This window comes from Gopherus flavomarginatus, chromosome 7 (genome assembly GCF_025201925.1).
Source record: "Gopherus flavomarginatus isolate rGopFla2 chromosome 7, rGopFla2.mat.asm, whole genome shotgun sequence".
Classification (NCBI taxonomy): domain Eukaryota; kingdom Metazoa; phylum Chordata; order Testudines; family Testudinidae; genus Gopherus; species Gopherus flavomarginatus.
This window is the reverse complement of record NC_066623.1, coordinates 74,791,284-74,817,612: the sequence shown is the minus strand read 5'-3', so window position 1 is coordinate 74,817,612 and position 26,329 is coordinate 74,791,284. Positions and strand designations below refer to the sequence as shown.

General features: G+C 43.1%; 1 protein-coding gene across 4 annotated transcripts in view; it reads left to right on the top strand.

Moving 5' to 3' along the window:
- NTNG1 (netrin G1) overlaps positions 1-2,478 on the top strand; it is a 209,142-nt gene extending 206,664 nt beyond the window's left edge. For all 4 annotated transcript variants that reach the window (XM_050962390.1, XM_050962389.1, XM_050962388.1 and 1 more), the window contains one exon: positions 522-2,478. In XM_050962390.1, coding sequence (XP_050818347.1) covers positions 522-748 — 227 coding nt within the window. In that variant the 3' untranslated portion in view covers positions 749-2,478. The remainder of the gene's footprint in view (positions 1-521) is intronic.
- The last annotated feature ends 23,851 nt before the right edge of the window (positions 2,479-26,329 follow it).

Below are 26,329 nucleotides of genomic sequence, written 5' to 3'. Positions count from 1 at the left end.
AAACTAACATCATTTAACACCCATAGAGCATGCTGCCTTTCCCATGCCATATCCTCTACTGCTTTTTGTTTATCTTCCAGAAAGTTAATACATAAAAGTCACTCAGTATCAGGGACAGATTTCTCATACAGTTCTATTCATTTCACCTCATTGTGTTGCATTTTTAATTGCCATTAATGTTTTTCAAGAGCTCTGTGATGCTAGCATACACATTGTCCTTTCAAATAAGGCACTCACCAAGCATTCCAGTTCAATAATAATAAAGACACTGACAAACAGTAGATATTAAGTAACTGAGTATTCAGGTATCTGAAATAGAAGATCATATTCTCTAAGATTAAAGCAAAAAAAAAGTATGGGAAAATAGCGAAATGATAAAATTGTAAACTGCAGTTGTTGGGAAGCTGGAATCACATATCTATTTACATCTCTAAGGAGAAAAAATGTACGTTCAAAGCTTTCTGTAACAAATGAACTTAAGCTTATTCTGCTCTTCTTCTATCTTTCCCCTTGTTCTGTAGCAAATGTATGTGACAAGGAACTACTGCAATGCCAGAATGGAGGAACATGCCTCAAAAACATGCGATGCCAGTGCCCTCCAGCCTACACTGGCATTTTGTGTGAAAAACTGAAGTGTGAAAGGGATCCAGGAGGTTGCAGCCAAAACTCCGGCAACGTGGCAGTATTACATGGCCCTCTATTATCGCTGACTCCTCTACTAGGAGTAACTGGGCTTCTCGTATTCTAGGCTCCGTCTGGTTGATGGCATCGCGTGCAGACTGCTTCAGAAGGAATGTGCCACAGAAAAAAAACAAAACAAAACCCAATCATTTGCTACTAAAATTTTAAGAAAAAGAATAAAACTACGTATAAACTAAGAAGGCCCAACTGAACTAAGCCATATTAATCAATTGTGAACAGCACTCGGAGTCAAGAGACTTAATTTCTGACTCAAGACAAGTTGGCAGCTGCCAAGTCTATTACTACAAACAACGCCAGCTGCAAAGAGTACACAGGATTGAGAAGGCTTTGACAAGCCCCCAAAATGGAAAATAATAAACATTTGCCACTTCGATATGGTGCGCTACTGTACCTCTGCCCAGTGTGTGGACCAACCAAATAGAGGCATTCTTTGCTGTCAGTGCATTGTGGGTATAAGGAAATCTGTTAAAGCTGCCATATTGGCCTGCTTCAGTCCCTAAATCCCTTCCAGCCTGTGCTTTAGTGAACGTTGCTCTGTAACCCTTGTTGGTTGAAAGGTTTCTTTGTCTGATATTAGTGATGCACATGTGTAACAGCCCCCCCTCAATAAAACTCAAGACAGTCATATCCTTGTATATTTTAGCAGCACCGCATCAGTATGATGCTGTGTTCATCTACTGTACAAGAGTGGCTATAGGACAAAAAGTGTATTTATCCTTTTGTATTCAAATGAAGTTATTTTTCTTGAAATAATGTACAATGTAGATTTTTTGTATTATTGACAATTTGTGTTACCAGACAATTTATTAACGTATTTAATTCTAATCGGATAAGAAAAATATTACTTTTTATTTAATCTTTTTTTTCTTTTCTCCTTTCATTTAATTGTGCAGAGATTTCTCTGTATGGGCAACGTGCTGGCATCAAAGAATATCAGTTTACATATATAACAAGTGTAATAAGATTCCACCAAAGGACATTCTAAATGTTTTCTTGTTGCTTTAACACTGGAAGATAAAAAAATAAAAATTCCTGCATAAACAATTTCAGGAATTTGTATTGCAATTTCTTAAGACAATTTTTTTAAATTATTTTCCTTCATCATTTTACCATCTGGCTATATGGATGAAATACAAATTCAGTGTCAGAATTTAGTTCACAATGAAGTCTGACTAACATGTTTTCTTCTCTATCAAACCACTCTGAATAAAAAGATACCTTTTGTTTGAGAAAAATGTTATAAAAACACTAAATCTGTATTCATTCTAGTCATCGCCAGAATTATTCCAAGGCTAATTTACAAAAGTGTTAAAGAATATTTTCTTTAAATCATGCAACTTTTGTGGATTGACAGTAATGAAGTCGATATAGACCCTGCTTAACTGCATCTCCTGAAGCTTCATTAAAATGAAATGTTTATTTATATAGAAATATTAGTCTGCCTCAGAAACTGCAAAAGCAATGACAAGCCCCTACACGCAGGAAAAAAAAGTGCAGTGATTCAACTTTTAATAAAGTCAGATTTAGTCTTTAGAGGGAGTGTCAAAATATACAGCAGCAAGTAGATAAAAAGTGCTGTTCCAGCAAATAAAAGTTTGTTTTAAGTATTGCTCAAGGTGTAATAAATTCTTGTTTCTACCTTTTATTAGGCCAATTACTGAGTGTGACTGCAAGGGATAGAGAGAAAAGTACAAATAAACCAAAAACTGTGGCAATGTTTCAGAGACAAGGAAAATCAAAAGGCAGCAACACTGTGTGGATTCATTTCCTAGCAGATTTTCATCAGACATAATGTAAATATTTTACCAATATGATAGCCTAGAATGGAAAACAATTTATCAGCACAGGCAAAAATCCTAAGGGCAATAGATTCTACTTGGATACTTACTCCCCTGTGGTGAATAGACTGTGAATTTGAAAATTACCTTATTTGATAGCCTCTCCACCTCCAAAGGGGAAACCGCCCATTGCTGGCAGATACCTTGTAGGAATATTACATGAGGAAACAGCATATCTTAACAGTTTTTGTTCTAGAAAAACTCATCTGGAGATTGACAATACAGGTAAACAGGTAATATTTGTTGAAGCTACCACCTCAGCCCCGCCTATGGAATGTTTGCTAATCACACCAGCAGTCTCTTTTAGTTTACAATACAAGGATGAGATAAATGAAAGGTTTGGCTGTGTGCCAGCATTGCCTACGTGAAATTGTAGATTTATATTAGACGCATACTCAAGCTAATAAACAGAAAATTATATTGCACAGTCACTGAGGAATATAAATGCAAATATAGGCGACATACAGATCCGAAGCTTACTTATAATTAAATGGATTTCTAATATTAAAATGTGGAATTTAAGTTGTCTTGAAGTTTATTAGCCCAGACCGAATGCAGACCATGTAATTATTGGAAAAGATGCACTTTAACTGTCATTATATGGTCAAGGCTTTGTGAAAGTGCTCAGGAAGCATGTTGTGCATGTCTGATTATACAGAACTCTGCCAGACAATACTGAAATATAATGAATATCAGATCTTAATCAGCTCATCTGCATTTCAATTTCATGAAGGTATGATCATCTAAAACTATGTGGAATATGCAGCTTTCCATATATTTATATAGCATTTTCTGCATTTCACCACATAGGTCAGCCTGCTTTTAATAAAACACCAATTTTAGGTACATAGCCAATGGAAAGTGAATTTTCTCTTCAATCATCATTTTCATCAAATCTCATTAGTTTTGCCATTGTACACATACAGGAACTGCAGTACCTGAAGATTTTTGACCGTGAGTTCTGCTATAATATTCAGAGTATATGAATAATTGTATAATGCACATACACACAATGAGATTTCTACACTGCTCTGTATTGGTTTAACTCAGTTTCCATTGAAGTCAATGAGGAATTTAGGGAGGCAGAGTGTATTTCCCACATTGAAAATTGGTCAGAACAGACATCTTGCTGAAATTGCCATGGGATCTTTCAGTGACCACAAGTAGTCATTGTGACAGAGATGGCAACTTCCTGCAATATCTGTGAGAGATCTTGCTCTATTAAGAAGTATCATTGTGGGCCAGGGATTCTGTATAATTCCACGGGGGAGGGAGAACCACAGCTCCTCCAGAAGCTAACAACAGTGTGTGGGGGACTTTGGGGTAAAGGACTTTTGGGTAAAGAATCTGAGTTTACACTGACTCAGGGCCTTCTTTCTGTCTAGTAACTGGACCATACATTCTGTCCAAAGGATACCCCAATTCTTCCTGGGAAGGATGGGAAGGACTTTGGCCTACTAAGGCCGCATAAGACTGATGGGTGACATCAGATAAGCCAGGGGTCCCCAATGTGGTGCCTGTGGGTCCATGGCACCCACTGGGGCATCTAAATGCGCCCGTGTACTGGCTGGTGGATGAGCATCCACCGAAATGCCGCTGACAAGCTGCGTCATCTAGAGGCATTGCTGCTGAAATACCACCGGTTTTCGGTGGTATTTCAGCGGCAACGCCTCTGGATGACGCAGCTTGTCGGCAGCATTTTGGCAGTGACGCCTATTGACGTTGCCGCTTGGCGGAATTTCGGCAGATGCTCATCCACCACCACGGTTCTCCATGGCTCGTTGTCTGGCGCCCACCAGACGAAAAAAGTTGGGAACCACTGAGATAAGCTTTTAGCATGCGTACAGGAACTTTTATTATTTTATATGTTTTCTCTGTAATGTTTTCACCATCAGAATAAATGTGCTTGCTTATAAAGGGCTGTCTGGTAACTCATAACTGTCAGCAATTACATTGTTGTAAGACTTCGCAGACAAAGCAAAGCACAAATGTTGGACTGTTTAGCCAGTCTGGGTTGGTGGGAATACCACACTACAGACAGGGAACTATGCAGCCTGGAAAAACCCTGGATGCAGGTCTCTACCCAAAAGAGGTGATGGCTAAGGAGCCTAGAGTTGGCGCCCTCAAGGAACCATAAAGGGGAGAATATAGGTGCCACTGCCCTGAACTGTGACATATAGGGTGTCAACATGTGTGGGATCTATGACTAAGTGAATTACTGTAAGTCCCAACAGCAGTGACAGCACGTACCATGGAAGGGAAAAGCAAAAAGAAAAGTCTCCATCTTTTAGGGAAAGGAAGAGAGAAAAGAGAGAGACAGAGAGAATGGATTATGAACAGTTGAAGACAGGTTAGATGCTTGATATATGCAAAGAAAGGCAAAGGAAATCTTGGAGCTGACTCCCAGGAAGAAGGCCAGAGAGAAGCTGACAGAAGCAGCAACCACATTCTGTCCAGCCCTAATGCATCACTTCCAGAGACGGTTCAGGTGCCTGCAGACCAGGATGAAATGTGAAATTATGAAAGGTAACGACATAAACACTATCCACAGAAACAAACTTGTCCAGGAAATAAGTCAGTGGGTTTCCTTAGGATGTCAGCGAAACACATTAGTTACATCCAGTTCTTTAAAGGGGAAGATATGGCAATCTCCTGCAATATCTCTGCAAGAACTTACTGTATGAAGTTTATGTATCATTGTGGGTCAGGGATGCTACATAATTCCATAGGAGAGGGTGACCACAGCTCCTCCAGGAACTAAGAAAAGTAGGGGGTGACTAGGCAAATGTACTCAGGTACACCTCCAGAGAAGTACTACTACCTGGACAGGCTCACATATACTAGTTCCAACTGGATTCTCCAGAGACCAACGGACAAAAAGAACTTTTGAATAAAGAGCCTGAGTCTAAACTGACTCAGGGCCTTCTTTCTCATCCAGCAAACAGACAGGACCTTCTGTCGAAAGGGGGCTCCAATCCTTCCCTAACTTCTTGTTCTGTACCTTTCTTATCTTTATTTTGGAAACAAGCATTCCAGGTACTCGTCTGTGAAGGTACCTCCCAAACATTTCCAGCTCTTATTTTGAATACGACAGTCTAAGTATTAGTGAGCCATAAAAGTACTCCTTAACTGTACGTGGTACAAAGTATTCATGCATCTTTACTTATACAAGTTTCTTATTTTCTAATTCCAAAGCTGACTTCAGTTTTGCAGAGTCTTGTGAGATACCTGACATGAGTGAACAGAATTGTGAGAAGAGAATACTACATTCAGTTAGATTAACTTCACAACACTTATTAATATTAAATTAATATCATGCATATAACACCTATTAATGTGGTGTATACTACACCTGACATATATGTTGGCTAGCTTCTGTAATGCTTTCACCTTAAAAATAAATGTGCTTGATTATAAAGGGCTATGTGGTAACTCATAACTGCTGGCAATTATATTGTTCATAAGCCTGGGAAGAGAAGGCAAAGCACGGATGCAGTACTGTTTAGACAGTTTGGCCTGCTGGGAACATCACAGTATAAGCAGGGAACCGAGCAGCCTGGAAAAATGCTGGTCAGGAGGGAGAGACACAGGTCTCAGTCCAAGACAGGTGATGGCTGAGGAGCCAAGAGCCTAGAGTTGGTGCTCTTAAGGGACCGCAGAGGGGAAATACAGGAGCAGTTGTCCAGAACAGTCATCACTGCTGTTTTATATATCTTATCTGAAAAAGCACACTTTCCAGTTTCCTGGCAAAGGAACCTTGTCCTTCTTTTACGAAAAATATGACAGCTCTTTAGTGCTACATAAATTGTAATAACAATACCACCAGTGTTCCCTCTAATTTTTTCCACATGTGCGCCGAAACTTTTTGTTATGTGCACCAATATGGAGGTGATGTGTGAGGCAGGGATGGGCCTGAGTGGCCTGGTAGGAGGCTCAGAGCTGAGGTAGAGGGTTAGGGTTCAGGAGGGGTGATGGCTCCCATCTGAGAATGAGGGGTTTGGAGTGCAGACTGCCGCGGGGCTATAGTGGGTCTCGGATAGGCGCCTTTCCTCGGGCTGTGTCTGGTCCAGGGGGCTGGGCTAGGGTGCCTCTCCCCCATCTACAGCAGGTCTGGGGGTCTGGGCTAGGGCCGGGGGAGGGTCACCATTCCCCAGGCTGCGGCAGGTCCGTCTGCAGTCTGGGCCACCAGTGCTGGTCTGCCACTTCAGTCTGCGGACCCCAGGAGAGCCCAAAGCGATGGACCATCTGTCACTGGCAGCCCAGAGGAGTGACAGCAGATGTAGGTTCCTTTCCACCCCTCCTGCCCCTCCCACCCCCCGTGCACACCCGGCAGGCAGCTACTGCCTGCTGGTGATGGAGGGTGGGGGTGGAGAGAGGAGCCCTCAGCCAGCTGGCTGAGAAGAGCGCGGGGGAAGGTCCAGAGAGGAGCCAGTGCTTTGGCCACTGGGTCTCAGTGCATGTGAAGTGGAGCACCAGGCCAGGCTGGGTTGGTGCCTGGAGAGGGGTGCCAGAGCAGATCCAGGGATGGGGGAGAATTTCTCTCTCCCCACTGCAGCTCTGAGTACGTGCATGGCGTTTAATAGGCTGCTGCGCAGCTACACAGCTTAGAGGGAATTTAGAGTACCACCATACTGAGGCTATGGTTCTACACTAGATCATAGGGTATAGGGCCTGCTGCTGAATTACCATTATTATTTCCTGCATTCAATAGACATTCCTTGAAGTTTTCCCATCCAAGCGCTGACCAGACTTGGCCTAGCTTAGCTTGTATGATTACAGTCTGAGGTAATGTGACTCTAAACCCAAAATTAATGCACAGGTATGTTAGTTGATAACACAATCCAAACTTAGTTATTTCTGAACAATTTCTAGGTTTCCTTTCTACTATGAGATCAGAACTGAGTCCAGACTCAGAGACATGCACAAAATAATAATAAAAATAATGAACAAGTTAAACATTTGAGAGTCTGACAACAGTTTCAGCTCAAACCAGGGCCACCCAGAGGGGGAGGTGAAGTGGAGCAATTTGTCCCGGGCCCCCGCAGGGACCCCGTGAGCCCTGGCCCAGTGATGGTCCAGGTCTTTGGCGGCATTTCAGTGGCAGGGGGCCCTTCAGTGCTGCTGAAGACACAGAGCAACTGAAGGGCCCCCCTCCACTGAAATGCTGCTGAAGACCCGGACCACCACCAGGTGAGTACAAGCACCGCAGCTCCCCCACATTGCCCCACGACCCCTGAATCCTCTGGGCGGCCCTGCTCAAAACTACCATTTTCCTAAGGGTGCATCAAGAAAGATATGTATGTCTAACATATCTCTGTGCTGTAAAAATAAAAAAAAAGGGTCAGTTTGACTCACCTAAACTAATAACTTCACATACCCATTATCTCAATCTTCTTATGAGTTGAGGTAAAACCTCATTGAGCTTGACAGGATGTGAATTCATCCTTTACTTAGCATAACTAAGGACAATCTCCTCAGACAAAAGGAGTACGTGAACCCCCTCAGGAGTTTTGGACTGTGTGGGTGGAGACTCAAGAAATGCAAGGAGAAGCCTGGAAGCACAGCAAGATCCTGGGAGACAATAAAGAGAGCGCTTTGGGATCAGATGCTGGCTAAAAAGACTGCAAGCAAAGATGCTATCCCCTGATTTTGGGTCCTTCTGCATTTGGAGCAGGACTTTGTACAATCCTTGTAATTAAACAAGATTGCCTAAAAGAAAATACCAGACTCAGTCATCAATTTCTACTCCTAACTGGAACATAAGAACTGCCATATTGGGCAGACCAAAGATCCATCTAGCCAGTATCCTGTCTTCTGACAGTGGCCAATGCCAGGTGCCCCAGAGGGAATGAATAGAACAGGTAATCATCAAATGATCCATCCCCTGTCACCCATTCCCATCTTCTGGCAAACAGAGGCTAAGGACACCATCCCTGCCCATCCTGGCTAAGAGCCATTGATGGATCTATCTGCCATGAATTTATCTAGCTCTTTTTGAACCCTGTTATAGTCCTGGCCTTCACAACATCCTCTGGCAAGGAGTTCCACAGGTTGACTGTGTGTCACGTGAAAATAAACTTCCTTTTTTGTTTTTTATAGTTTTAAATCTCCTGCCTATTAATTTCATTTGGTGGCCCCTAGTTCTTGCGTTATAAGGAGTAAATAACACTTCCCTTATTTACTTTCTCCGCACCAGTCATGATTTTATAGAGCCCTATCATATCCCCCCTTAGTCATCTCTTTTCCAAGCTGTAAAGTCCAAGTCTTATTAATTTCTCCTCATACGGTACCTATTCCATGCCCCTACTCATTTTTGTTGCCCTTTTCTGACTCTTTTCAAAGTCCAATATATCTTTTTTGTGATGGCATGACCACATCTGCACACAGTATTCAAGATGTGGGCATACCATAAATTTATATAGAGGCAATATATTTTCTGTCTTATTATCTATCCCTTTCTTTATGATTCCCAACATCCTGTTTGCTTTTTTGACTGCCACTGCACATTGAGTGGATGTTTTCAGAGAACTATCCACAATGACTTCAAGATCTCTTTCTTGAGTGATAACAGCTAATTTAGACCTCATCATTTCATACGTATAGTTGGGATTAGGTTTTCCAATGTGCATTACTTTGCATTTATCAACATTGAATTCCATCTACCATTTTGTTGCCCAGTCACCCAGTTTTGAGAGATCCTTTTGTAGCTCTTTGCAGTCTGCCTGGGACTTAGCTATCTTGAGTAGTTTTGTATCATCTGCAAATTTTGCCACCTCACTGTTTACTCCTTTCTCCAAATCATTTATGAATATGTTGAATAGGACTGGGCCCAGTGCAGATCCCTGGCGGACACCACTATTTACCTCTCTCCATTCTGAAAACTGACCATTTATTCCTACTCTTTTTTTCTTATCTTTTAACCAGTTACCAATCCATGAGAGAATCTTCCCTTTTATCCCTTGTAAAAGGCTTTCTGAAAATCTAAGTACACTATATCCACTGGATCTCCCTTGTCCACATGCTTCTCAACCCCCTCAAAGAATTCTAGTATATTGTGAGGCATGATTTCCCTTTACAAAAACTATGTTTGACTCTTCCCCAACAAATTGTGTTCATTTATGCTTATGACAATTTTGTTCTTTACTATAGTTTCAACCAGTTTGCCCAGTACTGAAATTAGGCTTGTAATTGCTGGGATAACCCCTGGAGCCCTTGTTAAAAATTGGCGTTACAGTAGCTATCCTCCAGTCCTTTGGTACAGAAGCTTAGCTATCCTCCAATCATTTGGTACAGAAGCTTCAGAACTCCTGGGTGAATACCATCTGGTCCTGGTGACCTATTACTGTTTAGTTTATCGGTTTGTTCCAAAACCTCTTCTAATGACACCTCAATCTGGAACAGTTCCTCAGATTTGTCACCTAAAACGAATGGCTCAGGTTTGGGAATCTCCAAATCACATTGGTCTTCATAGCTGACAATGCAAAAAATTCATTTATTTTCTTATCATCCTTCAGTGCTCCTTCAGCATCTCAATTGTCCAGTGGCCCCACTGGTTGTTTAGCAGGCTTCCTGCTTCTGATGTATTTAATTTTTTTGCTATTACTTTTTCAGTCTTTGGCTAGCTGTTTTTCAAATTCTTTTTTGGCCATCCTAATTACATTTTTATGCTTCATTTGCTAGAATTTATGCTCCTTTCTATTTTCCTCACTAGGAATTAACTTCTACTTTTTAAAGGATGCCTTTTTGCCTCTCATTGCTTCTTTTACTTTGTTGTTTAGCCATGGTGGCTCCTTTTTGCTTCTCATACTATGTTTTTTAATTTGGGGTGTACATTTAAGTTGAGCCTTTATTATGGTGTCTTTATAAGGTTTCAGTGCAGCTTGCAGGGATTTTACTTTTAGTGCTGTAACTTTTAATTTCTTTCAGAGTGGTAGCTGTGTGAGTCTGTATCAGCAAAAACAACGAGGAGTCCTTGTGGCACCTTAAAGACTAACATTTGTTTGGGCATAAGCTTTCGTGGGCTTCACTTCCACTTCATCAGATGCATGGAGATGCATGGAATGGAAAATACAGTGGCAGGTATAAATACAAAGCACATGGAAAAGATGGGAGTTGCCTTACCAAGTGGGGGGTCAGTGCTAACAAGCCAGTTCAATTAAGGTGGAAGTGAGCTATTCTCAACAGTTGACAATTGTGTAGTTCCCCTTGCTGAAATTAAATGCTACAATGTTGGGCCGCTCTGGTGTTTTCCCCGCCACAGGGATGTTAAATTTAATTATATTCTGGTCACTATAACCAAGGGGCCCAGCTATATTCACCTCTTGGACCTGATCACATGCTCCACTTAGGACTAAATCAAGAATTGCCACTCCTCTTGTGGGTTCCAGGACTAGCTGCTCCAAGATGCAGTCATTTAAGATGTCAAGAAACTTATCTCTGCCTCCCTTCCTGAGGTGATATGTACCCAGTCAATATGGGGATAGTTGAAATCCTACATTATTATTAAGTGTTTCATTTTAATAGGCTCTCTAATCTCCCGGAGCATTTCACAGTCATTATCACCATCCTGGTTGGGTGGTTGGTAATATATCTCTAACTGCTATATTCCTATTATTCAAGCATGGAATTACTATCCATAAAGATTCTATGGTACAGTTTGGTTCATTTAAGATTTTTACTTTACTTTGATTCTACACTTTCACATATAGTGCCACTCTGCCACCAGCATGTCCTGTTCTGTCTTTTTGATATATTTTGTACCCTGGTATTACTGTGTCCCATTGATTATCCTCATTCCACCAACTTTCTGTGATGCCTCTTGTATCAATGGCCTCTTTTAATACGAGGCACTCTAGTTCACCCATCTTATTATTTAGACTTCTATCGCTGGTATATAAGCACTTTAAAAACTTGTCACTTTTTAGCTGTCTGCCATTACATAATGTAATTGAATGAGACTTTTTCCTTTTGACTGTTTCTCATCAGATCTTACCTGTATTTTATCATCTTCCATCCTCTCTTTCTTATTAGGACATAGGGAATCTCCATTTATAGATCTTCCCCTAAGGGATATCTCTGTCCGAACCATGTACTTCTCTGCACCTGTCCGCTTTTCCCTGGCCCGTAGTTTAAAAACTGCTCTACAACCTTTTTAATTTTAAGTGCCAGCAATCTGGTTCCATTTTGGTTTAGGTGGAGCCCATCCTTCCTGTATAGGCTCCCCCTTTCTCAAAAGTTTCCCTAGTTCCTAATAAATCTAACCCCCTCCTTCCTACACCATTGTCTCATCCACGTATTGAAACCCTGCAGTTCTGCCTTTCTAACTGGCCCTGCACGTGGAACTGGAACATTTCAGAGAATGCTACCATGGAGGTCCTGGACTTCAATCTCCAACCTGGCAGCCTAAATTTGGTCCCCAGGACCTCTCACCTATCCTTCCCAATGTCATTGGTACCTATATGTGCCACAACTACCGGCTTCTCTCCAACACTATGCATAAAGCTATCTAGATGTCTCAAGAGATCTGCAACCTTTGCACCAGGTAGGCAAGTCACCATGCAGTTCTCCTAATCATCTCAAACTCATCTATCTATGTTTCTAATGATTGAATCCCCCATAACTAATACCTGTCTCTTCCTAATAACTGGAGTTTCCTCCCCCGGAGAGGTATCCTTAGTGCAAGAGGATACCACATCATCGTCTGGAAGGAGGGTCCCAACTATAGGATCATTTCCCTCTGGCTCCAGTTGGATGTTCTCTTTTACTGAGGCTATCATCCTCCTCAACAGCACAGAGGCTGTCAGACGGGGGGGTGGGACCGTTCTACTGTGTCCTGAAAAGGTTCATCTATGTACCTCTCTGTCTCCCTTAGCCACTCCAGCTCACCCACCCTGGTCTCCAAAGCCCGTACACAGTCTCTGAGGACCAGGAGCGCCTTGCACCAAATACACACGTATGGGCAGGTAATCATACATGCTGCACTGGGTGCAATAAACTAGGTAGCCTCTACTTTCTGGCTGGATTTCTGTCTGCATTCTCTTTTTACTCTTGCAGCTGGTTCCTTCTTTTGTTGTTTTATTTTTATCAGAGGATTTTTTTTAGCTTAAGTTTAAAGAAGTTTAAGGAATGACTCCCCCTGTAAACTCCCTCGCTAGTTGCTCCTGTTCGCTAGCTCCTCTGGTTGCTTAGGAGCGGGCTTTTTATAAAGCCCTGGTCTTCCTGGCTAGCCCCCTGGTTAAGGATTGATGGGTGCTAAAGGGCTTAGGGATCAAAGCCTCATTAAGAAGCTTTCAGCCTTGCCTAGCAGGCTGGTAGGCTCAGCACCCACACAGTCAGCACACGGAACCCCAAACAGACCACAGTCCAAACACAAGGTCCAAACTTTGAGTAGCCACTCAAATCAAAAGGGGGTAAGCAATATATATATTAGTATGGGCAGAGCACATATAAATAGAAAATACTTCATGTAAGTGGGTAAAGCACCACACACAATCTTCTCAAATGTGTAATCAAAAGGAGCTGTCCCATCTGGATATAATTTTTTATATCTTTCAGCTAACTTGGCAATACCATTCTACTCCTCAGAGACCCATTACTCCTGAAGACATGCTGCACCAAAAATAAAAAATTCTGTGCCAAAAAAATTAAAAATCCTGCATACAATATTTTAGAATTCTGCACGTTTTGTCAATAAATGAATGCTGAGGCTCCAGCATAGCAGTGGGGAGCACAGGCCATTGGCTGTAAAAAGGTGAGAGATCACCCTGTAGCATCCCTCTCCCCCAACACAGACTCAGTGGTGAAGCTATACCCAACCTTGACACAGCGCAAGGCCTGGGCCTGCCCCAGAAACACCCTGGGGCCCTGCCCCTCTGCAGGTGTAGGGCAGGCAGGCTCAACCAGGCAGGATCCAAATGCGGAGGGGCTCAATATGGGGGCATCCAGGTGAGGGGTGTGAGAATTCTGTGTGACAATCTGGGTGTAGGCAGCTCAGTGGGGAGTCTAGCTGAGGGGGGAATCTGGATACACAGAGGCTTGTTGCGGGGGATCCAGGTACAGGGCAATGGGACTCTGTGCAGGCTTCCAGGTGAAGGTGGTTGGGCCTTAGTGGAAGGGTGTGGGTGTGTCAGTCTCAGCAGCAGGATCCGGATGCTGGGTTTCATGGAGTGGGGGTCTGGGTACAACTAGTTGGGGGTCAGTGGCCTGGGAATCTGGATGTGGGGACTCAGGGTGGTGCAGGGAGTGAGGCATCCGGGTAGCGGGTTGAGCGCAGGAAGGTCAGGGGGCAGTGGTCTGCATACAGGGGTGGTGGTCTGGAGGCAAGGGGGCTCTAGATACAGGGGCTGAAGTTCAGGGAGGGGTATGGTTCAGGTATGGAGGACTAGGGGAGTTCTGGAGGTACTGGATGAGATGCAGCAGGGGGGTCTGGGTACGGGCAGCATGGATTCATGGGGACTGGGTGGATCAGGGAGCAGCTCCCTGTACAATGACCCCTCCCCCTCCACAGCTGAGGAGCGATGGTGACAGGAAGCAGGGGAGGATGATGAGCTTCCTGAAACTGGGGGAGGTTTCTGTAGGGGTGGATCTGACATAGCTCCAGCCTCTCCTTGCAGGGGAAAAGGAAGTCCCATCCTCTCCTGCCTCTAGCCCAGATGAGACTAGCAGCTGATCCTGGCTCAGGGTAGGAGCTATCATTTTTCTGCAGGGAAGCAAAGAAAGCTGGTGTGGACATGAATTCTGCACAGAATTCCCCCAGGAATAAGCCATGTGGATTTGTTATAGCCTCATTGGGATTGTAGGTTTATTAAACACTGAATTAACAACTCATCCATGCATGGAGTTTATTCACCTGTGAGAGATAATTTGAGTCATCTTTTTCACAGAATAAGTGAGACCAGAGTTTCAGCCAGGCCTCAGCCCATGTTTTCTCTTGCAAACACGTAGTCAGAGTTCTAACTACTACTATTTAGTACAGCAATTTATTTTAGGTGCACAATTATTTATGAATGCAAAAAGGCACTCTGCACAACACAGTCTAGTGCTTAAAATCTGCTTTATTGTCTAGGTTCTAAATATAGATTAGAAATTAGGGCTGTCAATTAATTGCAGTTACTCAATTGATTAACTCAAAACAATTAATTGTGATTAATGGCACTGTGAAACAATAGAATACCAATTACAATTTATTAAATATTTTTGGATGTTTTTCTACATTTTCAAATTATATTTCAGTTACAACACAGAATATAAAGCGTACAGTGCTCACTATATTTTTTATTACAAGTATTTGCACTGTAAAAATGATAATAGTATTTTTCAATTTCAAGTACTGTAGTGCAATCTCTATCATGAAAGTGCAACTTACAACTGTAGACTTGCAACTTACAAAACCAAAACAATGTAGAACTTTAGAATCCACATGTCCACTCAGTCCTACTTCTTGTGCAGCCAATCACTAAGAGAAACACTTTTGTTTACATTTATGGGAGATAATGCTGCCCCCCCCCAGTCCCAATTACAATGTCACATGAAAGTGAGAACAGATGTTCGCATGGTACTGGTGTAGCTGGTGTTACAAGATATTTACATGCCAGATGCGCTAAAGATTCATATGCTTCAGCCATTGTTCCAGAGGATGCTTCCAAGCTGATGACTCTTGTTAAAAAAGATGTGTTAATTAAATTTGTGACTGAACTCCTTGGGGGAGAATTGTATGTCTCCTGCTCTGTTTTACTTGCATTCTGCCATATATTTCATGTTGTAGCAGTCTCAGATGATGACCCAGCACATGTTGTTCATTTTAAGAACACTTTCACCTCAAATTTGACAAAATGCAAAGAAGGTACCAATGTAAGATTTCTAAAGATGGCTACAGCACTCAACCTAAGATTTAAGAAGCTGAAGTACCTTCCAAAATCTGAGAGGGATGAGGTGTGAAGCATGCTTTCAGAAATCTTAAGAGCAACATTCTGATGTGGAAACTAGAGAACCCAAACCACCAAAATAGAAAGTCAGCCTTCCACTGGTGGCATCTAACTCAGATGATGAAAATCAACATGCATCAATTCACACCGCTTTGGATCGTTATCAAGCAGAACCCATCATCAGCATGGATGCATATCCAATGGGATGGTGGTTGAAACACAATAGGACATATGAATCTTTAGTGCATCTGGCATGTAAGTATCTTGCAACGCTGTGTGAATGCCTGTTCTCACTTTCAGGTGACGTTGTTAACAAGAAGCAGGAGCATCATCTTCTGCAAATGTAAACAAACTTGATTGTCTGAGTGATTGGCTGAAGAAGAAGTAGGACTAATTGGGCATGTAGATTCTAAAGTTCTACACTGTTTTGTTTTTGAATGCAGGTTTTGTAGTACATAATTCTACATTAGTAAATTCAACTTTCATGATAAAGAGATTGCACTAAAATATTTGTATTAGGTGAATTGAAAATACTATTTCTTTTGGTTTTTCCCCCCGTGCTAATATTTGTAGTAAAAAAATATAAAGTGAGCACTGAACACTTTGTATTCTGTGTTGCAACTGAAATCAATATATTTGAAAATGTAGAAAACATCCAAATGTATTTAAATAAACGGTATTCTATTATTTTTTTAATCATACAATTTTTTTTATCATGCAATTTTTCAAATCGCTTGACAGCCCCATTAGAAATATAAATCAGTTTACCTCTCTCTTTCACAATGCTATGTACTAAAAAGCACAAGAGAATGGAAATTACTTGTGCAAAACATGAGAGAGTACTGCAGCATTGTGTAGCAGTGGCATCTCCCTGGATAAAATGGAAGGCACACTGCTTGTGTTATGGTGTGCTAGAGACAAAAACCCAACTTATGGTAAACTCATCACTTCACTATGTATATAGAACCAAATGTGCATTAGGCTCTTTTAAGACAAATATGACAAGGTCACAGATTCAAAAGCTTTACAGTCTAAATGAACAATATAAAAGACTCATATGATGCAATAAATAGAAACAACCAAGGGTTACCACTGTGCCTTGTAGACACCTCTGCATTTACTTATCTAATACATGCTTTGAAAAAACTAGGATACAAGCCCCTCAATGAAGAAGTGCATTTGAAGAAAGGATTCAAGAACATGCATTGGGCTCCAAGTCATGGAAGGCCATATGGAAGAAGGCATAGAGTTGAACATGAAGTGAGTGCTTAAATTGTGTGTCTTGGGCAGAACATAAGTGCTGGGTGGATTAGATTAACTACATGTTCCAAAATGCTACATCAGCAAATGTTTGCAATATATTGATAAAGTATGTTGTCAGCAGTGGAAACGTGCCTTTTGTAATTAAAGTGAGCAGTAACTATGAAATGGAGGCAATGATTCTGTACTGTAGGTTCTTTTCATACGTTTGTTGAATGATCAGTTTAGATTCTACAGTTTCAAATATATTTTTTATTTCTTATTAAAAGTAATTCTCATCCCCGCACAGATCTTTATGATGTCTAGTAAAGAAATGATTAGGAAACTCATTCTGGAATACACAAGCCTGCACAAGCACATCAGGAAAAATATTTGCAAGTAAGATGCCTATAAGGGCAACGGGGTGGGTGGAATATTTACAGCCAAATTCAAGTACTCCTGTAGCACCTTACTCAACAAGAAATCCCACTGAAATCAAAGTGCTATTCATTGTGAGTAAAAGTATCAGAATCTGGCCTATCGGTATAATGAATCCTTCATTAACAGAGAAGTGAGTTAGATGAGCTAATATCTTTTTCATCTGTAGATTACCCAATATGGATTAAACAGAGGCATGATATGGACAAGGGATATTGGAATCCCCTTACAGAGATGTTCTACATTGGAAAAAAATATACTCATATTAAAACCAAAATCTTCCAAACCTGGATACCCAAAGACAAATGCCTCAGAAGGGATTTAGGTACCTTAATAAAAAGTATGCAGATTTTCAGAAATGCTCAGCACCCACAATTCCAAGTGGCTTCAAAGGGAGCTTGTGGATACGCAGCACGTCTGAAAATCAAGTCACTGATTTAGGTGCCTATATATTAGAGTTGGGCAGAAAATTTCTGATAAAATGTTTAACAGAAAAAGCTGTTTCCACAAAAATCAAAAATTTCCAAAGAAACTTTGATTTTTCAGATTTTTTTTTTATTTCCTGTTGGGAAAACTGAAATGAAATATTCTGCTTTGGGTCAGGTTAACCGTATCAGAACATTTGAGTTTGTTTAAATTTATCAAAACTTTTCATTTCAGCTCATTTTGACATTAATCTGAGTCCACCTGAGCTGCCAATGTACCTCATGGGAGCTGTTGTTCAGGTAACTCATGGCTCCCATTCTCCACTATGGGCAAGGGTTCCTGACTGGACTACATCTCCCCGGTACACTGCAGTCTCCCCTCTGGGTGAATTGCAGTAATGCATAATGGCAGTCACATGACCACAGCACATTATGAGAAATTAAATCTGGCCAAAGAACTCAGCCTATATTGGAGAATGGGGACACCATGACAGCTCAGAGGACACAGATTAACATTGAAATAAGCCAAATCAAAAAAATTTTTGACTCTCTGTTTCTTGACAATTTTCAATATTTTGTTTTGTCCAGATTCAAGAAGAAAAATTTTGAATTATCTGAATTTCCTTCATGGGTTCAAAAAAATGTCTACCAGCTGTACTAAATAATAATTTAGGTGCCTTTCTTTAGGCATCCAGGTTTAAAATATTGACTTTAGTGTGCCAGAAGATATATCTGCAACTTGCACTATTTTGGTACACAAATCAGAATAAAGTCCTATTATCATTTATAAAGTGCAACAAAACCCACAATGAGTCTGGCTGTCATACTCTGAGGATTCTTAACCCAAGAGCCACGCAAACCTAGTCATTACAAAAATGCTATCTCATTCCTAATTGTAGGTAGGTGTAGGCACAGGATAAAAGTGACCTTAATATACAATAGGATGTTATGAGGAGCAGGAACTGTCATTTACTGTATGTTTTTACTGGGCCCCATGGAGATATCCAGGCACTACTGCAAGGTGAGTTTAAAATACAAATCAATCATATAAACATGAAATAGAATTTGGATTGCATATTAAAGCCCCAATTCAGCAATCAATGGGGCTACTCACATGGAAAGTTAAGCATGTGCTTAAGCACTTTGCACACCTACAGCCTGATCCCGCATACCCAATGCATTCAAAAAACTCTCACTGAAGGCAACTAGGAGTTTGGGGCGTGCAAGGAATGCAAGATTAACTTGGCAGTTAATAGTATGTCAATATGTGCATCTGTATTGTGGGATGCACATATTGACATACTATTTGAAAGAAATGTAGCTGCTTTATTATTAGTGGAGACCCTCTTTTAAATAAATTAATATTATTGTTTTCATTCTAACATGGCATAACAATGACTGGGCGACATTTTAAAAAGTAGGTCCCTCAGTGGGAAAAGGAGGAAGACTTCCTCCATTTCTTTGGGCATGACTTAGACATAAATAGGCCAGTATATAATTAATACATTAATTCCCTCTTTGCTTTCTCCCATCACCTAAAAACCAGTTGTTGCCACTCTGTTCAATTTACCATTCTATTACATTTAAGATTAGGAGATATTTTATTAGCTTTCAATAATTGCTGGCGAAATAAGACCATTATTTTGCGATACCTAATTATGCTAATACTAAAGATTCACCAGACCTTCTGAGGAAAATTAGAGAGACTTGGAAGTAAAAGTAACATTCATTTTGTTACCCAAGTCCTAGAATTTTCCTTGGATGTCACTTGTAGTATTCTTTAATTAGTGAGCTATGAATTGTGGGGGGAAATGCTGACACTGGAAAATTAAAGAAAAATTTCTGCCTTTGGCTGTATCATCCTCTAGATTTTTATACCGCAAGATCGCTACCCCTTCAGGTTTCCCCTCCCCTCCAAGGGGACAGCAGGGAAAAGAGAGAGCCTGCTGCTTCTAGGCTCTCCCTCCAGGCAGGTGGGGGGGAAGACACCCTGCCCCAGCTTCAATTTCCCTAGCCTGATTCTGGGGGAAACTGTTCAGTCTCCTCATACCCCAAAGTGAGGAGAATTGTTGGAAACATGAGGTACAAATGCTGCATGAATATATGCTGTCAATGCTGTTTCCACACTCTGACACTTGAAATGCAGAAGGTGGGGGCCTGCAAAGGCTCTAAAAATACTTACCACTCCAGGCTTGTATTAAACTCCCAAGGCTACAGCTTTTCTCTGACCTTGCACTGGTAGATGCTGCCACCACCTAAGTGCAAAACCCCTGTGAGAGCCCAGGAAGGCACACTTTGGAATTCCTTCCTGTGGGGTATCCTCAAGCCCTTTCACCCCCATCCGGGGAAGAGCAGAGAAAGAAAAACAAAGCAAATCAACTATTGCCACCAGCTAATTAAACAACATGTGCCCAAATCTCTTAGGACACAAAAATCCAATTCTGTTCTTTAAAAATGGGAAATTTTATTAAAAAAAGAAGAAGAAAATACATCTGGAAACTCAGGCTATTGCTAGATTTAAAAAGAGCAACTACAATGATTAAGCATCAAGAATAGTTTCTTGAGGTCCAGCTTAAAGGTTACAAGCAAAATAAAAGCACCTGGGGTTAGCACAGAGGAGTCCACAAGCAGTAAAGAAATAAAAAAAGAGAAGCCTAATCGTGTCTTCCTAGACATTTCCTGACCTACTTACATATCTGGGGTTTCAAATGAGGATTTCTCATACCTGGCCCCAGGGCCGGCTTTAGGAAGTGCGGGGCCCAATTTGAACATTTTCAGCAGGGTCCTGGCAGGGATGACTTAAAAAAAAAAAAAAAAAAAAAAAAAAAGAGTAAAAAAAGAAGCCTCTCATTTCTTCCATGTATTATTTACTTTCCATAACTATATAAATAAAGTTACATATTATGTACATTGCATCATATATGCTGTTGATTGGTTATTAATGACTGCTGTTTCACATGCGTGGGTCCCCACCACTCCCTGGGGGTGTGCACATGTGTGGGTCCCAGCTGCTCCCTGCCGCCCTCATTGAAGCAGGTGTGCAGGGTTACTGCCCTGGGAGCTGCGGGGCAGCAGTGGACATGGGGCTGGCTGGAGGTAGGGTCTGGCTGCAGGCAGGGCAAGGGATGCAGGGCTCGCTGGAGATGGGGGTGTGGGGCAGGCTGGCTTCAGGCAGGTCCGCAGGGGAGCGCAGCAGGGGTTGGCAGGGCTGGAGACAGAGGAGTGGGGGTCTGGCTGGCTTCAGGCAGGGGGGTGCAGCAGGGTTTGGCTGGAGACAGGGCAGGGGGTGCGGGGCTGGGTGCAGGCAGGGCAGGGAGTGGAGGGCTGGTGCAGGCAGGGGCAGGACCGGCGCCAGTGTTTTTGGCACCCTAGGCGCATGACCATTTCGCCGCTCCGCGTGTTGCTCCCCCGGCTCCAGTGGACCTGCCGCAGGTGTTCCTGCGGAGGGTCCGCTGGTCCCGCAGCTCCAGCGGAGATGCCGCAGGTGTCCCTGCGAGAGGTCCACCAGAGCCGCAGGACCAGCGGACCGTCCGCAGGCATGCCTGCGGCAGGTCAACCGGAGCCGCCTGCCGCCCCGCCAGCAAAATGCCGCCCCCCAATAATCCTGGCGCCCTAGGCGATTGCCTAGGTTGCCTAAATGGAAGCGCCGGCCCTGGGCAGGGGTGTGTGTGGGGCTAAATTTATTTTTACTGGAGCAGTCTAGATATACTGTCACAGTCAAACTCATGATATATTCCTAGCATCAAATACATGATCTGATTGTGCTCAGGAAATCCATTAAAGTTTATACTGAAATTTATAAATATGATTACTAATTCTGCTCTATAATTCACTATGCAGTTAACGTTTCAAATACATGCATATATCCTAAGCATCCTGAAGGTCAATAGTTAATCGAGAAAAATTGATCACTGTACTCCCATGACTTCTGTTATCATAACCAATGGGATGAAAATTGATCAATACTGATGTGACAAATGTGGGGATTTTTTGTAATATTTTTATGAACTATCTGTATGACTCTGTACCTATCCACTTCACATTAATGCCCATTGGGGTGGGGTGCGTGTGGGGGGGGTGTCATAAACAGATAGCTAAGGGTTAATGTCTCTTTCACCTGAAGCACCTGACCAGAGGACCAATCAGGAAACCGGATTTTTTCAACTTTGGGTGGAGGGAATTGAGTGTCTAAGGTCTTTGTTTTCTGGCTGCCTGCTTGCTCTGAGCTTTGGAGAAGTAGTTCTACTTTCTAGTCTTCTGTTTCTAAGTGTAAGGACAAAGAGATCAGATAGTAAGTTCTATGGTTTCTTTTCTTTGGTATTTGCATAAATATAAGTGCTGGAGTGCTTTGATTTGTATTCTTTTGGAATAAGGCTGTTTATTCAATATTCTTTTAAGAAATTGCCCTGTATTGTGTCATCTTAATACAGAGAGACTATTTGTATTTTTTCTTTCTTTTTTATATAAAGCTTTCTTTTAAGACCTGTTGGAGTTTTTCTTTACTGCAGGGAAATTGAGTCTGTACTCACCAGGGAATTGGTGGGAGGAAAAAATCAGGGGAGATCTGTGTGTGTTGAAGTGGCTAGCCTGATTTTGTATTCCCTCTGGGGGAATAGGAAAGTACTTTTTGTTTCCAGGATTGGGAACAGAGAGGGAGATTCACTCTGTTTGGATTCACAGAGCTTGTGTCTGTGTATCTCTCCAGGAGCACCTGGAGGGGGGAAGGGAAAAAGGATTATTTCCCTTTGTTGTGAGACTCAAGGGATTTGGGTCTTGGGGTCCCCAGGGAAGGTTTTTCAGGGGGACCAGAGTGCCCCAAAACACTCTAATTTTTTGGGTGGTGGCAGCAGGTACCAGGTCCAGGCTGGTGGCTAAGCTTGGAGGTTTTCATGCTAACCCCCATATTTTGGACGCTAAGGTCCAAATCTGGGACTAAGGTTATTACATGGTGGCAGTGGGTGGGAGATAGACAGAATCCAGAAGCCAGTAGGAATATTATATTTTTCTTTTCTCTGCTAAGGGCTTTTTAGCAGAGAGAAGCAGTTGGTTTTAAAAGGGAACCAGAGAGAATTTTTTTTTCTGCTCTCTCTCGCAGTTTGTGGCTTGCATGTTAAGCAGAAGTCGTTAAGGACTATTAACAGTCTTTTGTCACACAATAGCACTCCCATTGAGAGTCATACCAGCACTATATGAATGCAAATAAAGTGGTTTTTCAGGTTTACTTGACATTGAAGATTAGCTAAAGGCACTGTTGCTAGGCAGACTTCAGGAGGCAACAGAGAACCTGCAGTTCAGAGGATAAACACCGGAGGGCACCCCAACACAAGAAAACAGGAACCATGACTTCTAAGGCAAAAATTAAGGCCGAAGAGCAATTCAAAGAAGCTGAACACAGGCGACAAATGGAGATGAAAGAAAGAGAAGAACAAATCAAAGAGGCAGCACACAAAAGAAAACTAGAAGAAGAAGAGATAGCCTACCGAAGGAAACAAGCAGAAGAAGAGTTGGCCCACCACCGAGAAATGGAAAAACAACAAAAAGAGAATGAAGAGAAGGAAAAACAGAGAAAACATGAACTGGAGTTGGTAAAAGCTGGGCTGCCTGTGCCAGCCAACCCTAACAACCCGGCACCAAATATTGCTCCACAGCACCGAAAATTTCCCACCTACAAGGCAGGTGATGACACCGAGGCCTTCTTGGAAAATTTTGAAAGAGCCTGTCTTGGGTACAAGATCCCCGAAGACCAGTACATGGTAGAATTGAGGTCACAGCTCAGTGGACCTTTAGCAGAGGTGGCAGCTGAAATGCCTAAGCACCAAATGAATGACTATAAACTTTTTCTAACCAAGGCCAGATACAGGATGGGGATAACCCCAGATCATGCCCGTCGGCGCTTCAGAACCCAAAAGTGGAAACCAGAGGTGTCATTTCCCAAACACGCCTACTACATTGCAAAAAACTATGAGGCCTGGCTAACAGGAAACAACATTCAAACCTTGGAAGAACTGAACCTCCTCATACAAATGGAGCAGTTCTTGGATGGTGTTCCTGAAGACATCACGCGGTACATACAAGATGGAAACCCCAAGAATATCGCTGAGGCGGGGGAGATTGGAGCCAAATGGATGGAACTGGCAGAAAGCAAGAAAGCTACTGTCAAGGGGAACGATTACCCCAGGGGGCACACAGACCATAAACCCTACAACCGAGGACAGCCAAAGACCCCACATACCACCCAAGTAAAGCCACAGATACCCTACCCTTCAACCTCACCAGTCTCCAGTAACTCACCTCGGCCCAGTGACCCATCAGATGGAAAATGCTTTAAGTGTAATGAACTGGGACATATCAAGGCCAAGTGTCCCAAGAACACCATGCGAGTGCAATTCATTACACCACCATCACACCAAAGATCCCCAGGCCCGGATGCCTCTCAAATACCCTTGGAGCGAAGGGAAAATTTGAGAGTGGGCGGAAAGAAGGTTACTGCGTGGAGAGACACGGGGGCACAAGTGTCAGCTATCCACCAATCCTTCGTTGACCCCAAATTCATCAACCCAAAGGCCAAAGTTACAATTTACCCCTTCATGTCACAAGCTGTAGACTTGCCTACAGCTCAACTGCCTGTCCAGTACAAAGGCTGGTCAGGAATGTGGACTTTTGCAGTCTATGACAATTATCCTATCCCCATGCTACTGGGGGAAGACTTGGCCAACCAGGTGAGGCGGGCCAAGAGAGTGGGAATGGTTACACGTAGCCAAACCAGGCAAGCTTCCAGACCCATTCCTGTTCCTGAACCGTCCACAGAGGCCCCGTCTGTGTTACCAGAGACCCAGACAGAGGTAGTGGACCCAGATTCCATGCCTACCACTGAAACAGCCACAGCATCTCCAGTCCCAGGCCCGGAACTGGAACAGCAACCAGCACCAGCAAGTGCAACCCCATCTTCAAACTCAACGCCAGAGGGCGCCAGCGAGCCAGAACTGGCAGAAGCAAAAGACAACCATACCCAAAAGGCTCAGCCAGAGCCTAAAATACCCTCAGGTGCACCAGCGGAGAGCGGTTCACCAGCAACGGAAACAACCCCATCACCTACATCGCTTCCAGAGGGACCAAGCCCCAGTCCACAGTCTGAGGAAGAACTGGTGACCCCAGCCTCAAGGGAACAGTTCCAGACTGAGCAGGAAGCGGATGACAGCCTTCAGAAAGCTTGGGCGGCGGCACGGAGCACCCCACCGCCTCTCAGCTCTTCTAATCGATCCCGGTTTGTTATAGACCAAGGACTTTTATACAAGGAAATTCTTTCTGGTGGACACCGGGAAGAATGGCAGCCGCAAAAACAGTTGGTGGTTCCAACTAAGTACCGGGGGAAGCTCTTAAGCTTAGCCCATGATCATCCCAGTGGCCATGCTGGGGTGAACCGAACCAAGGACCGGTTGGGGAAGTCCTTCCACTGGGAGGGGATGGGCAAGGACGTTGCCAAGTATGTCCGGTCTTGTGAGGTATGCCAAAGAGTGGGTAAGCCTCAAGACCAGGTCAAGGCCCCTCTCCAGCCACTCCCCATAATTGAGGTCCCATTTCAGCGAGTAGCTGTGGATATTCTGGGCCCTTTCCCAAAAAAGACGCCCAGAGGAAAGCAGTACGTACTGACTTTAGTGGACTTTGCTACCCGATGGCCAGAAGCAGTCGCTCTAGGCAACACCAGGGCTAACACTGTGTGCCTGGCCCTAACAGACATCTTTGCCAGGGTAGGTTGGCCCTCTGACATCCTTACAGATTCAGGGTCTAATTTCCTGGCAGGGACCATGGAAAAACTGTGGGAAACTCATGGGGTGAATCACTTGGTTGCCACCCCGTACCACCATCAAACCAATGGCCTGGTGGAAAGGTTCAATGGAACTTTGGGGGCCATGATACGAAAATTCATCAACGAATTCTCCAATAATTGGGACCTAGTGTTGCAGCAGTTGCTGTTTGCCTACAGGGCTGTACCATATCCCAGTTTAGGGTTTTCACCATTTGAACTTGTGTATGGTCACGAGGTTAAGGGGCCATTACAGTTGGTGAAGCAGCAATGGGAGGGGTTTACGCCTTCTCCAGGAACTAACATTCTGGACTTTGTAAGCAACCTACAAAGCACCCTCCGACACTCTTTAGCCCTTGCTAAAGAGAACCTAAAGGATGCTCAAGAAGAGCAAAAGGCCTGGTATGACAGACATGCCAGAGATCGGTCCTTCAAGGTAGGAGACCAGGTTATGGTCTTGAAGGCGCAACAGGCCCATAAGATGGAAGCATCATGGGAAGGGCCCTTCACGGTCCAAGAGCGCCTGGGAGCTGTAAACTACCTCATAGCATTTCCCAATTCCTCACTAAAGCCTAAAGTGTACCATGTTAATTCTCTCAAGCCTTTCTATTCCAGAGACTTACAGGTTTGTCAGTTTACAGTCCAGGGAGAGGATGCTGAGTGGCCTGACGGTGTCTACTACGACGGGAAAAAAGACGGTGGCGTGGAAGAGGTGAACCTCTCAACCACCCTGGAACGTCTGCAGCGGCAACAAATCAAGGAGCTGTGTAATAACCTTAGTCCCAGATTTGGACCTTAGCGTCCAAAATATGGGGGTTAGCATGAAAACCTCCAAGCTTAGTTACCAGCTTGGACCTGGTACCTGCTGCCACCACCCAAAAAATTAGAGTGTTTTGGGGCACTCTGGTCCCTCTGAAAAACCTTCCCTGGGGACCCCAAGACCCAAATCCCTTGAGTCTC